Genomic DNA, 14,665 nt, shown 5'->3' with positions numbered 1-14,665 from the left:
TAGGTGACATGAATGCCCACATACAGGATCTAGACGTTTATACCGACAACAACAGGAAGTTATTGCTGGACCTTTGTGAGCAACGTAACCTCGTTATCGTAATTACGGGCCGTAAATCTGATGGTCAGGTCAGATGGGAAGTTGGAAATAGGCAATCGACTATTGGTTACTGTCTGATGACGGAAGATATTTATGATAAGTTCAGATCAGTTGAGATAAGTTGAGCCATTGGCGAGTAAGACTGTAGTAACACAAGGACTGGCCATAAACGCACCATTTTGAAAATGGGATATGTAGTTGTGAAGGAGAGCACGGAGCGAAGAATGGCCAGTCCAAATTTGAACGCTTAACAAATAACAAATATAGCCGCGGGAGTCGAGAAAGAACACGGCAAATGACCAAGCAAAAAGTGGGAATACAATGAGCTTCTAAATGTAATGACGAGAGAAATTAGGAAGGAGAAGCAACACGTTTGTTGGAAAACAAAAAGGAAGTCAAAAAAGCTGGTGGAACAGCGTGATACCCGAAGCGATCGATGAACGACAGAAAGCATTACGAGAACATAAGCAGGCATAGAAAGTGCAGTTGCCACAGGTTGAAGTAGACATAAAATTAGAAGTATACCGGAAGAAAAAAAAATCTATTGTTATAATACTGGTTCAAGCAAAGTTCAAAGGTGAAAGTGAACGTTGGTTGTCGGAAATACGTGAGAAAAAGAAGGCCGCGCCTAGAATATTTTGAAAACACACAAACTTATTAAGAAGAAAGTCTGGAACACAACAGCATGTCCTAGACTAAGATAAAAAAAATGGAAGGGGATGCGACATTAAATTACATCCGAAAAATAACGACCGAATCATTCCAAGGGAATGATGAAGTAGTTTTAAAGAAGAAGAGCGTTAACGAGAACCAGAGAAAATTCTAAAGCGCACAGCCATAGGGTTAGGCGAGGTTCCCGTTAGGCTGATTAGCGAACTAGGATCAAAAAGTAAGGAAGCTCTGTGGGAAGCAGTAGAAAAAGGCTTACAAGATAGGCGAATACCAGACAGCCGGAGACAAAGTAGAATGAATTTAATGTATAAAGATAACGGAGAAAAGAATTGAATTCACCCATATAGACCGTTGACCATTATATCGGCAATATACATGTTAGCAATACAGGTAATTAAATTACAAGTGCAAACATGGGCAGAGAATGGTATGGGAGAACTTCAGAACGGGTTCAGAATAGGCGTCTGGATGATAACTTATTTGTTCTTATTCAGTGTATTGAAATATCCAAAGAGAGGAGACTGTTTTATGTGGCTTTTTTAGATATTACCGGAGCGTATGACAACGTAGACCACAAAATTTTGTGGGATATTCTGGAAGGCATAGGCAACGACTTTATATAGCTTTTGACAGAGCCCTACCTAGAAAATACAGTTTGCGTTGAATGGGGAGGGATGAGGAGCGAGAAGCAAGTTGATATCAACTAGGGACTGCTGTTTGTGATGTACATGGTAAGTATGAAAAGGGCGCTAGAGGGAAGCAATTTTGGGTTTTATCTCTCATACAAACAGGCGGTTAAAATAGTAGAGCAGTAGCTTCCAGGTTCGTTTTATGCGGACGACATTGTGTTGCTAGCTAACAAGCGGAGTGTTATGCAACGCCTGGAGAATATATGTGCACATGAAGGTGAGAATTTAACATTTGAAATTTAGTGTTAGGAAATCAGCTTTTATGGTAAACAGTACTCAATGAAAACAGTGAACAGACAGTATCAATACAGGGCCAGGAAATACCTCGAGTAAAAGAACACAAATACCTCAGTATACACAAAAAAAAAATCCACGCTTAATCTCACGCTAAACTGTGAGTTTTAGCGTGACGCGCATGTAAGTGAGGCGCGGATGACGTTTCAGGCACCCGTGACCGAAAATAAGCGTGACATTCCTTTGTGTAAGCATGAGGACAAGACTGCCTGCCATGGTTCTGTCTTGTGCGAGCGTGAGCGAGCCGCGTACGCGTGAGAAACGCAAATTACACGCTTAACATCCCGCAGAGCGCTCGCGTGGGAACTTTCCATCACCCATATAAAAAATCCGAATAGCGGATCCGTTTTATATCACGGGATCTGCGCGGAGCGTGGGCGAGGGAAAACAACGCTGTGTGTCTTCTCACTGCCCTGCGGTGAATGCGAAACTTTTCTTGGGAGGGGGGGGGGGGGGGGGGGGGGCTGAAGGAGACCGTGGTGTTTTGAAGACTGCACCCGGCCATTTTTCGTGTGGATTTTCCGGCGGACTGCCACGAGCGACGTTCGTTCATTGCAGCGCAGAGCTTCCGGTCTAATTGTCAGAGTTGGTGTGTATCGCCATAGTATCGCCACGCTCACTTCTACAGACCTTCATGGCGTACAGCGCCGGTGGTGTCTGCAGACATTGTGCACTGTGCCGAGTTTACGAGAGTTTACGAGAGAGAATCCACCGCGGTCTGACGGCTCCAGCGCCATATGGATAATGGATATATGTAGCGGTCCCTCACCTGCTATTCATGGACGATCTAAATGTACAGGTAAGAACAATACTCATGGTTCGCTTTTGTTAAATAGCGGCTGACTGCCAATTGGTCATGATTTCCGGTATGTGCTTGTATGATGTGTGGTGCAAAATTTGCCGTAATGGTGAATTTATTGAAAAGCGAGCAGTAGCGTTGATCGAAATAGATAGCAGTCATCATCGTGCTTGTTTAACAAGTTTTAACACCGGGCTGTTGGATTTTTCTGAATTGTTCAGCTAATTGCGCTGAAGTATCAAATTCACACCATTTCTATTGTTTTTAATTTATCTTCGCCAACTCACCGTTCTCTCTGTGCCCGCTGCCATTTCGCCTCGGGCAAGGGTGGCGAGCTTGGAGTTGTCACTGCATTTTGCACTGTGCTTCTTCTCACGGTTTAGAACTCTGTTAGTGACGCATCGATGTGGTGTGCCGTGTATGCCGTGTAGTTGCCGCGTATGCCGCTCATAGTATACTGCGGCCTATAATGTGAAAATTCATAATTTTGTGAGCTATTTGTCGACTGACAGTAACCTGCATCTCCGAAGCGCTGCATGCGAGGTTGCAACCACACGCGCTACTTAATTTGTAACCTCAATTGCACTCTGCATTAGGATATCTATCTTGTGCAGCTCTGCATATTTTACATTTTTAGCTTTAAAAAGAGGAAGTGTGACTGTGTTCGATGAACACGAATGTACTCTGCCCGTTGCAGCTCTTGATTTCCAGCTGCAAACATGTCTATGTCTACAGTGAAAGTTCACGTGTGATAAGTTCACGTAGAATGCCATTCTTGTCAGAATTTCCATCTCCATTGGGTTTAGAATTAAGCGTAACTGCGTTTTTATAGCTCATTTTTGCTTCTATAATGAAAGCTTCTATCAAAAGCGTTGCCACTTATGTTCGAACTTTTAAACTTTATTTTTATCAAGAGTATAATGGAGTAATATCAGTTGCAGCTATGTGACTCACCTAATTACGTTTTGCACATCGTTATTTTGTTTTTCAGGTCCCATTTGAAAGCAAATAAATGTTTGAAAGTAGGATTGATAAAAAGGAACAAAATTGAAAATGTTCCTTCTGATCTTATCAAAAATACTGAAATTTTCTGAGCCTTCATTCGTCGCTTCAGAAGCAGGCTTGCAATGCATGCTCTCATTAATGCGGTGATTTGACCATTTTTCCCATATCCCCAAATTCTAAAAACTTCCGGACCGCAACATTTTAAGAGCAGTCAGTAGGAGAAATCTCAGAAGTGCAATCAATGTTAAAGCAGTGAAAAAGCAAGAGGTACTAGTTTAAACACATTTAGCCTAAAGGAAACATATTTTCATCTCTAAAGTATTATACTTTGCGTATAAAGATTTTTTTTTTTTCAGATAGCGCTAAGCGACCTTATAAGGTCATGCAGTGTCTGGGGGGAAACAAGGCTCCTCATATGCGGCCGTCAGGAGGAAAACGCTGAGATGAGCGATGACACATCCCTAGAAAAGGCACTAGTGATGTGCATATGCCTTAATGGTATGCAATATGTAACATATCCGGCGGCATATGGCCAATTTTAGTGCAACCAACTTGAAGCCAAGAACAAGCAAAGAAATATCATGGGTGCAAACTACATTAAAGGATTTGTTTACTGCGTTGCGCATTTAAACCAAACTCGTATAAAGACTTACGCTTTCTCAGTGATCTGAAAACGCTTTAAGTTTTGCTTTTAAGCATCAACGTTTCATTGTATCATATTTTCTGGGAATGAATATTATGAATAAAAGATTTACCCCAGGATGAAATATGTCTCATACTTTTTTCGCTGCCTAGAATGTTCGTCCTTCTTATAGAAAGAGGCCAGTGAAAAAAATATTATCAGGTATCAAGAAGGCGCCGTGACCCTGCTTCAAGCCCACCAAATATGAACTAGTGTTTGAAACTTGTGAACGTGTCGGTGTACATATACAATTACAAGAAATAAAGACCTGTATCAGAATCTTTTGCCTGGCATTTATGTGGCATGAAAAGTACAAAAAAGCGTTCGCTTTCGTGTGGTACTTCTATGCCGGCCACCACACAAGCATGATGCATGATGCGCATGCATCATGCATCATGCTTGTGCGCATGCGCACTTCGTGTAATATATATATATATATATATATATATATATATATCGTTTTTTTTTTTGTGAGACCGAAAGTCCCCTCTCATGTTATATTAGTGGTCGCATCATTTTGTGCATATACGCTAAGCGTTTAATTGGTTTTTTAGTGACGTGCCACAAGGGACCATGCACACTGTCCGACAGCCGCTGAGCCAATTCGTATATTTAAGAAGCTGTGTTGATGCAGCTTAGTCTTGCAGAGGCCGCCAAATTTAATGTCTTGTCATCGGTCACAAGAAAAGCTAGCATAATAAAGTAACGGGGCACGAAAGGTCTTCACGAGTGGTTCAGGCAGCAATTGAACAACACTTTGAAATTGAACCTTCAGGCCATGCGTTCACACGCGCCAGTGCGTTCCGACAGGCTGCGCAGTCCTTTGAAGAAGTGAGAGGCAGCAATTTTTTGTTGTTGTTGCTTTTGCGTAACAAATGTTGAAGGACGAATATATATAATGACGGAGTATATACCAGCTATACAAAAGCGATGACGGCGGTTCATCACACGGGGAAAAACAGCAACCATCACATACAGACGTCAGTGACAGTTCATCTGGCAGTTAGATCACCTTCCGGCTAAAGGATGGTTCTGTGTTTTGTTCTGGACTGATAGAACTCTAGTAATTAGAGCGAATAATGAAATCAGAATCAAATTTATTTTCGCCATATATGCGGGTGCGCATGCAACGACCACTATTATGAGAGCAAGAGTACGTGGAGACCAGTGTGCAAGTCACAAGAAGAAGACATATCGCGTAAGTATTACATTTGCTTTACCAAAAAGCACAAGATTTCAATACTTCAAAAACGGATATGTTTGCAACGCTATTGTGTCGTTCATTATTGCTTTCTTCTTTTGTAGTTAAACTATCGAGAAAATAACTGTTTAACGGGGAACAAAATTTAATCAAGTGGATATTGCATTAGACAGTTCTCGTAATAGTCATCTGAACTGCAGAAAGAGTCAAGCAAAATTGTTCGCGAACGGCGCGTTAATTGTAAACGGCCCTGTCGCAGCACAGAAAAAATCGTCAAACGAACTAAGCGCAGGCGACTCATGGACTGTACAGTTCTAGGAAATATTTCAGTTGAATGTTTTCACTGGGGAGGGTGAAAGAAGCGATTATACGAAGGCGAATTGTGAAGAGATGTCAAAATCTGCAATTTTTCTAGCTATTGTCGATTCGTCTAAGAATAATTAAGGCTGCATGCCAATCAATGTAAATCATAAAATAGAGCATTTCTGCTGTCGACGTGGATTTGATTGGGAAGAACTAGAGTTAGATCAAATTCTTCCAGTTTTCGCTCAATTAACTAATGACGTTCAACAATCAAGCAGTTAAGAATTAATAAATTCATGGTATATCATGAGTGTTTTTTCAAGCGCCGTCTCCTGTGAAGCATATCTACCATTTTCGTGCAAAGCTCTCTGGAAAGCGTATTGACTGTGTATGCATGCATGCACCTATCGAACTTCGTGCACATATAGACGTGATGCTTTGACGATAAATACTTATTAAAATTCAAATTATTTATTTCTGCCTTGTAAAGGTACAGACAGCAGAGGCGCAGAAAAAGCTGTCAGATACAGATTGACAAAACCGCAGCCCCCTTTCGCTTGGCAGAGCCTTTACAGCGACACTTTTAAAACAAAGACAATTGCACCCGGTAATAACAGGTATACAATACTGAGCAAGTACAAAAGGAAACCAATCAAGATTATACGATATTTGTACAATACTCCCAAACAAGAAAACAGAACCTACATGCTAACGTACATAGCACCCAAAGTACTGTTCGACACGTTGAAGAGGTCAAAATTATTGTTCACATAAGGTATATACATATTCGTATAGCGCTACCAATCCCTGCAAAATATAGAACGCAGATTTTCATTACACACACGCACGCACGCACGTGCACAGCACACACACCAAAAGGAAACGGCAACGCGCTCACAGGAAGCGCCTGAAAAACGAAAAAAAAGGAAAAGTGTGGGGAACCGAGGTCGTCTTGGGCTGTCGCCTCTCCCTCTCCCAGAAGGAATGAAGAGGTTCTTGGAAAGCAGGGACGGGCGATTCTCTCTGTCAGCATCAGCTCCCACCAGCGAGGACGGGGCGAGAAAGCGAAACGGGACTTTCCTTGCTGTCTATTTTTTCTTCGTCAGGCCAACGCCGCTTGCTTGCAGGGGCGCAGGCGAGTTCCCGCCAAATGGCGCGGGTGCGTGAGTTGCCGCCAAATGCTAGCTCTGGATGCCAGCTCGTTCCGCGTCTCATGGTAGACTAGTTGGTGCATTTCTGTTATCATGGACGGCGCATATAAACGCAAGCTACACAAAAGTGACATGGACAAGAACAGCGCAAGCCCTTTACATGCAGTGGAGCCGCCGTATCTCGCCGTTCAAGATATGCGTACTCGTAAGTGGCATTTTAATTTCACGTTGTGTAATGCATGACTGTCTTTTTCAAGTGAACAAAGGTCGCTTTGTATTGTGTAAATGGTTTTGCAACGTATGATAAACTCCTTGTCTTTCGGGCTTATTTTTTCTGACAGGAAGAAAAAAGAAAAGAGGCTTTACATGAGAACGGATCAAGCGTTCGAGAGTTGGGACAGGGAAATGTCAGACGTACTTTCATGTATATATTTCTAATATTATTTTTTCGTCTTGTATTCTCGTTAATTTTTCTCTAGGAAACACTGGAACGACACCGCTTAAATTGAAGCACAGTGTGCGAATGACCTGCTACGCTCGGAACTGTTATCACCATTCGGGAAGAAATTGGGTAAGACGCTTGTCTGGTTATTATTGCGGAAAAGTCATAATTAATTAGAAGTTGCTTTCGTTCCTTCCCACAGATGAAAAAACAACTGTAAATACCTGTATGATATACGTCTGGTGCATTGCAGGTAAGAATGGATTGTGTGTGGCGCGCTTCACCGCATGTGGACTAGAGTAGATCTAGGAACATCAGACAAGAAGACACGTATGTGAAACCCTGCGGATAGCCCATATGTAAGTTCTTCCTCAATTTTTCTTTTGTTGCATTTTCGTAGTTTACGTGTAATACTTTGTCACCACGGTCTCGACGTTATGTATACCTATACATTTGTCTCGTGGCAGTCTGCGTGCTATTTTATTTGTGCAACTATGTGTTGTATTCATTTATCGCGCTGCCTGGATGGTTTTTTTTTTTCACTGATATTCCGACCAAAGTCGGTAAACCTATCCTTCCTGTCCTCATGTTTCCTTGGGCGGCTCTAAAGCGTATCTTAGAGGAATATTTAGCTTCAGATTCCCGCATGGAACAGATGGTGAATGACATGCTGTGTTTTCTTTTTAGAGAAACTATGTATTCATGTTTAATATTTGGATGATTTTCATTTTGTCATTCACACAATACCGCAGCCATATGCCATTCTGTCATAGAACGTTGTTTCTAGATATATTTGTTTTATGTGGTTAAAACATTTAAAACGAGAGCGTTTCTTATTCTGGCCATTATTTTTTACAGACCACGATAACCACGTATTTGGATGTCTGGTTTAACTCTACGTGCGCTGGTTCGTGCAGGTGAACTTTTTTTCCTGATACGGAGGAACGGACACCGGTCGTGCCGTGAGCACTATTCTGCAGGGCATACTTACAAATGAAGCTGCACTGCAGTTCAGCTGGAAAGGGTCGCAGGGGAGGAAGCACGCCTTCGTCAAGCTCATGGCCATCACGAATATAAGTAAGAAATATGGCATAACAATCAGCTTTCTAGTGCACGTTGCGAACATCGGTACCAACTGCATGCTTAGTTTTTTTTTTCTTCATTCAAACAAGCTGCTGCTTATTGCATCTTGCTGCGTCCAGTATTAGCATTTTCTTTAATAAAATAATGCCGTAATAAGTGAGTTCTACTTGCGGCGTCCATATTTTGCCACTGCTTTTGAGGAGTTTATTTTGCTTCACCATATAATATATGCTGTATATGCTGTTTCTGCTTTAACCCATGTATGCTAACTGTTTTCTGCAAAACATAGACCTATCATCGTTGCCATCATGTCAGCAAGTATATGTATCATGCCATAAGCTTCCCCTCTTGCCTCTCCAGACATTTACCTATTCACCTCCTTGTGCCGCTTGGCGCGCTCCGGGCTCCGGCGCGTTCTTTGTCTCAGCGTTTCAACTCGGCTGTTTCATACAGTGCTCACGGGAAGCAACAAGACCTATCGTGGTGTAAATAGCCGCGCTACCTATAGACACAGTACCCACTGTGTATGCGTGTTTTGCTATGGTTCCGTGTTCAGTTCCCCCTATTGCTAACGACATATAAATTACCAACTATCCGGTACTTACACGATTTGTGTCGTCCAGCCACTCTTCCCGACAGCTTCGATACTGATTTGCACGTCCCTAATATTGCTTTGTTGTCGTTTCTTTAATGTTTCGTGAATATCTGACTTATGATCTTTTTGATTGTTTCACTTCTTCAAATGGAATGCGACTCACCAACTGAACTATAAAGCGGGGGCAGCTTTCTTATATGTGCCGCTTTTTTGCAGCATCTGTGAGGAGCACGTTCCCTGACGCTTCACTAGCATTAGTGGCTGGAGTCGCAAAACGCTGGTTGGTTGGAGCAGCTGACAGGGATGGAGGCCGGAATGAAAGAAGGCGCCGTGACCCTGCTTCAAGCCCACCAAATATGAACTAGTGTTTGAAACTTGTGAACGTGTCGGTGTACATATACAATTACAAGAAATAAAGACCTGTATCAGAATCTTTTGCCTGGCATTTATGTGGCATGAAAAGTACAAAAAAGCGTTCGCTTTCGTGTGGTACTTCTATGCCGGCCACCACACAAGCATGATGCATGATGCGCATGCTGTTGTAAATGCATGATGCAAAAGCTACGATTATTCGGGGCTTCAAAAGCAACGTCGGCTTTCAGCACCGGGCCGGTGCAATGCCGACCATTATTGTCGTCAGGGCCATGGCTGGCCCGCGTGTGGCATGCGCTCGGCTGCGTTGGCCAAATAGAATGGCCCTACGGCTGGCCGACTGACTACGTACCTAAAGCCTTGGTAGGCCCTCGTATGGGACGCCGTCGGCCAAGTCGGCCACAGTGGTCGGGCCTACATCGATTGCCGACGATCGGCCGACGTTAGGCCAATGTCAATCCCCAAAGCTGGGCCGCCCTCGGTTGCCGAGGTCGGGCCAACCGTTTTGCAGTCGGCCGGAGACGTCGGGCCGACTTTTTGCCACGGTCTTTTTGTTGCTTGGGATGGATTACTGCGGTGCGCCGAGCGAAGTAAACAACTGAAAAACGAAGCGAGCTCGTTCATTGATCACTCCTGAGTGTATGACGGTTTTTATATGTAACCCACATGAATTTAATAATTACTCGGTACATAATCCTTTTATTCATATAAAAACTTTAAGTTGTTCGACGAGCGCTTGTCCTGTCTTCTTTCTCGTGCTTCGTTTATGTGTGCGCTGCCCAAGAATTGAAACCACTTCTCTTGTATGCGCTAGCAGTGGCCGAAGTTCATGCGTACCGAGAAATTGAATATGTGCACGATGCATTGAACATGACCGGAGTTCATTCCCGCTTCACCACTGCACCGATCGATCGAGTTACTAGACGATACACGCCCGCGTCTTGGTCGCGCCGGCATTGCTGAAGCAGGAATGATTACTAATACTTTCAACTTCCGTCTCTTGAGCACTGTTAAAAAATGGCCAAGCTGTCTACATTGCTGCCTCTATTCCATATTGTAGGGGACGCACTAGTTAAAGTTGTGTGCGCATGTCGTACTTGTGCTATGCAGCGATATATTTTCTTTATTTCCGCACAGTGTCGATGGAAGTCCGTTGTCGCCATCAGAGACAACACGGATTTGTAGCAAACATATTGTGAGAAACTGCAAAAATGACTTTTTTAGCTCGTATATATGTGCCGTATGTATGTGCCGCATCGTATGTGCTGACGATTTTTCCGGAGGTACATACGATGTCGTTTCCAATCACCTGCTCAGCGTCACTTACATGGTTAAGCAGACGCTGCCCTTTCACCGCATTGCAGCCATAAAAATAATCGTGAAGCGTGCCGATCTTCTGAAAGGCAAATAGAAGCGTTTACAGTCTGTTTCACACTTAGGGGAAAACTTGGAACGTATTGCATCGCGATGCGGCAAGCAATGGAGTCGTGCGGTGGCAGCAGCTCGAGCAGGCGCAGACGCTCGAGGGGCGGAGTCGTGATCTGCGTCGTCTGCTACGGCGGCGCGCGCTGGCCGCATTGTTGGGAAGCGTGCTACTGTCAGGGGCAGTGCACGTATATTTCTTGACTGTGTGTGCTACCGTAATAAGCAGCGACAAGACGCACCAAGATGTGCGCGCAACGTGTTCAGTCTTTGTTTGACTCGAAAGGAAAACAAAGCACTCAACAATGATAACTATGGGAGTTGAACACGATGAAACAAACGGATACGATTAAATGAACGTTTTAGGTTCAGACAATGAGCTGGAAATGATTTTTCTCGACAATCATTCGCTACACCAGACAGACTCTGCCCGCCGGCGGGGAATTGGACACGTCAAGCTCGGAACTTCAGTTAGTATCTCGTCATGTCCCCAGCGGCAGCGATGACAGCGCTCATCCTGGAAGGCATGCAGTGAAGTGCAGAATGACTTGATCAGGGATGTGTTCATTCGCAGCACGTCTCAGTCCCTGACGATGGTGGATCGAAGCCTATCCTCGGGCGACCAATAGAGGGGATGGTGCGCCAGCGATACTTTCAACCACGACCTGCTTTCAACGAGCCCCAGACATTTTAAATGACGTTGGCGCCCGGGGCTTGAGGCGGCCACTCAAAGAGAGTGACTGCGCGCTCTTCTAGCAGTTGTTGCACAACACGAGCAGTGTGGATCGGCGACCTATCGCGTTAGAATATATAGTCGCCTTCCAGAAACGGGCCGTCAAGAATGTATGGAATGAGTACGTCGTCTATGACTGCCCTGCAGCGATGAACTTACCTTGGAGGCGTATGAGTGGGCGTCGCACAACGCTTAGTAAAGAATACCGGCTCATTTCGCGTAGTAACGATGAGATCGGCGCCCTGCAACTGACAGTAGAACGTTTCCCGAACATGCGGCCAGCGCGCGCCACCGTAGCAGACGACGCCGTTCAAGATCCTGCCCATCGAGCACCTGCGCCAGCTGCTGCCGCCACCTGACTCAAGCGCTCGCCGCATCGCGATACAATGCGCTCCGAGTTTTCCCCTAAATGCGAAACAGACTGTACACCGCCCTTCGAAGGAGATGTCCACGCGCACACATGTAGGCACACACCGCGCGCGGCACGAGACGTGCCCAAACACGCGTAGTGCAGCAGGCAATCAAGGCGGCGCGAACGAGAGATGGGAGAGGGGTACCAACCGCGAATAGAATTCTGCTTCGCATGCGGCGCTCTCAACGGCGGCGCAGCAGCGCCGCTCTCGGTGCCGTTCTTGTCCATTGCAATTGGTCCGCACATCACACGACGCCAACGACATGACCACAGTAGCGACCACGGTGCCTATTCTTACACCGTGGTAGCGACAGACGAAGCAGCACCACCGAAATGAAAGCAGAAGCTAAACCAGAAGTGGTAGAAGTGACGAAAGACGCGATCGCAGCGCTACTAGTTCGCGTGACCGCCACTTCGGCCACCTCCCGAGCGGAGCTGTGAAACTGAAGTAGTCTCAGGAAGTTGAGAAACTCTATTTGACATTAGTGTTGACTCGGTGACTCGGTGGTCGTGGCATTGGTCGTGGGCGCATGGGCGCATTGTGAGGATCGCAAGCTCCGAAACTCAACATGGCCAACTTTGGAAAGACAACTAATGACCCACACTCGTATGCGAGGCCAGACCAGTGCTTGGTCACCCACATTCACCTAGAGATTGAGATAGATTTCCGGCGTAAAGTAATTGCCGGTTTTGTTGACATAACGTGTGAGAAACGATCAGATGAGTGCAGCGTTCTGGTGAGTGGATTAGCATACGGGTCGTACCTCAAGCATATAAACACGCTGTCACGCAGGTTTTGGACACACAAGACCTAATAGTGAAACGTGTTCAACAACGTCAAATGAGTAAGGAGCTCAATTTCACCCTGGCTGAAGCTGACCCCATCTTGGGCTCCAAACTAGAAATTCAATTGGGGCCAGATTTTGCTCGCGACAACAGTGCCAAGTGAGTAGCCAAGCAACGCTGCTGGTAGAATCTGATTTCAAGCATCAGTAGTAGCAGCAATTGGTTATTTGACTTTTAAGCGAAGGAAAGTAATGAAGTTGCTCCTGACCGCATTGTGACTGTCCACATCAGCTGAGACTTGAACGGTAGTGAGAAATGTCAAGCCTAAATTTAAGAAAACGCGCGACGTTGCTTATTTTCACGGAAGGAAGAGAACAGCGCAAGAAGCGTGAGCAAATATAGCAAAGAAAGATGCAACGCTAACGCTTGTTTCCTTGTGTCCTTAATTTCTTTGATAACTGCAAATTTGCACTGACTATTGATACACAAGTTGATCTTTGAAATTGTCTGTATAGAAGCCTTAATTTCTTGAACTGCAAATGTGTACCTGCTAATTGACTTGTCTGTGCCAATCGTCGGTGCCAAACGTCCTTGCGCACTGTGAGGGTATTTAAGGGAATGGGCTACTGATGCGTGAACACGAAAGACTGAGAATCTGCGAATCGTTCGAGGGCATTAAGAAGGTCTGTATAATTGACTGCTCTTGTCAATTGTTTTGTTATTCATGAGTATACGTCAAACATATAAGACAAAACCTGTCATACTGGGGAATAAAATTTGCATGCAGTGTGATAAAAGGTGATAAAATCAATACACTTTGGTTTATCTAGGACACTGATTTATCTAGCTTTTGGCAGTGAATGGAAGTGCTTTGGGAAGGTGCTCTCACATGGTTTCTGCAAGTCATTTTTCAGCTTACTTAGCATGAGTAAGCTTCCAAGATTTATCCTGTTGTCTCAACTAGAAGCGTGTGAATAATGATTTTTGACACCAAATCGAATACAAATTGAATAGTGAGACTATAGTCCTTTTTCAAAGGTAGAGCTCAGCTGCAACACACACAGTGTGCCGCCAAATTTATTAGTGATCAGGGCAGTCATGTCATACATATGGGCTTTCTTAGTCTGATAATGATGCACCATGAACTCTGCCTTACCTATGATTTCCTGCACATGAAGGGGATCCTATACACAATGTTAGCTGTGCTTTCTGCAGTCCTATTGATGCACCTCATTCTGCAAATATTCGCTGGTTCTTCTGTGGGGCCATTCACTTTGTTGCATGTGCCTTTCATAGGTAAAGGATCTAAAAAAAATGCTTCCACCATGCTATTTCCTGATCTTAAGGCCATGATAATTTTGTGTATGTAAGGAATCACAGTTGTGTTCTGTTCCTTTTTCTGCTGTTCTTTTTCTTTTTTTACCCAAGTCTTTTAGAAGTTTTTCAGCAACAGATTTTATTAAGATTTTATCAGGAGAGCAGATTATCTACTGTCTTTTGGTAGGTAATGGTGCTTTATTTTGTTTTGCAAGCTTTCTTTTGACTGCTTTACCATGTTGTTGGTGTGCTTTTACTCTTGTCAACTTGGGACAAATATGCAGAATTTGTGTGGAGTATGAAACCTCATCATCTTCAAGTGCCCTGCAGTGGCTGACGGCTCAACAGACTGCAGGGAAACTGTATCCGTACCTGTACAGTCACTGTGAGGCATGTTAACACAGTGAAAGGAGACTTTCAAGAATGGCCCTCATATTATATTCTTTATTGCAGCCTATCCATGCTAGATCAATGTTGCCTTGCCAGGATACACCAACTGTAAAGATGCCTTACAGTGCTTTGGTGAGTTTGCTGAAGTAGCTTAGAAGGATTTGCAGAAAGCTGACATTTGGTTTTCGTTATATTGTGTAACATTTTTGTGTTTTTAA

General features: G+C 44.2%; 1 protein-coding gene and 1 long non-coding RNA gene across 6 annotated transcripts in view; both read left to right on the top strand.

Annotated features, from left to right (window-relative positions):
• Nucleotides 1-5,771: 5,771 nt before the first annotated feature.
• LOC140213273 (uncharacterized) lies at nt 5,772-9,446 on the top strand. Of its 3 annotated transcripts, XR_011890235.1 has the most exons (5): nt 5,772-7,100; nt 7,237-7,466; nt 7,591-7,696; nt 8,255-8,414; nt 9,232-9,446. It is a non-coding gene; the product is annotated as an uncharacterized lncRNA (long non-coding RNA). The 3 variants fall into 3 exon arrangements; XR_011890233.1 differs by having other exon boundaries at nt 5,772-7,466; XR_011890234.1 differs by having other exon boundaries at nt 5,772-7,466; nt 7,540-7,696.
• Nucleotides 9,447-12,398: 2,952 nt separating this feature from the next.
• LOC126526909 (leukotriene A-4 hydrolase) overlaps nt 12,399-14,665 on the top strand; it is a 167,836-nt gene continuing 165,569 nt past the window's right edge. The window contains exons 1-4 of one of the 3 annotated variants that reach the window (XM_072284399.1): nt 12,399-12,691; nt 12,748-12,899; nt 14,342-14,447; nt 14,511-14,579. In XM_072284399.1, the coding sequence (XP_072140500.1) occupies nt 12,524-12,691; nt 12,748-12,899; nt 14,342-14,447; nt 14,511-14,579 (495 nt within the window). In that variant the 5' untranslated portion in view covers nt 12,399-12,523. The other 2 variants (XM_072284400.1, XM_072284401.1) reach the window with 2 other exon arrangements.

This window comes from Dermacentor andersoni, chromosome 9 (assembly GCF_023375885.2).
Source record: "Dermacentor andersoni chromosome 9, qqDerAnde1_hic_scaffold, whole genome shotgun sequence".
Lineage (NCBI taxonomy): Eukaryota > Metazoa > Arthropoda > Arachnida > Ixodida > Ixodidae > Dermacentor > Dermacentor andersoni.
Note: the sequence above shows the minus strand (reverse complement) of the source record. Positions and strands in the feature narration are given on the sequence as shown.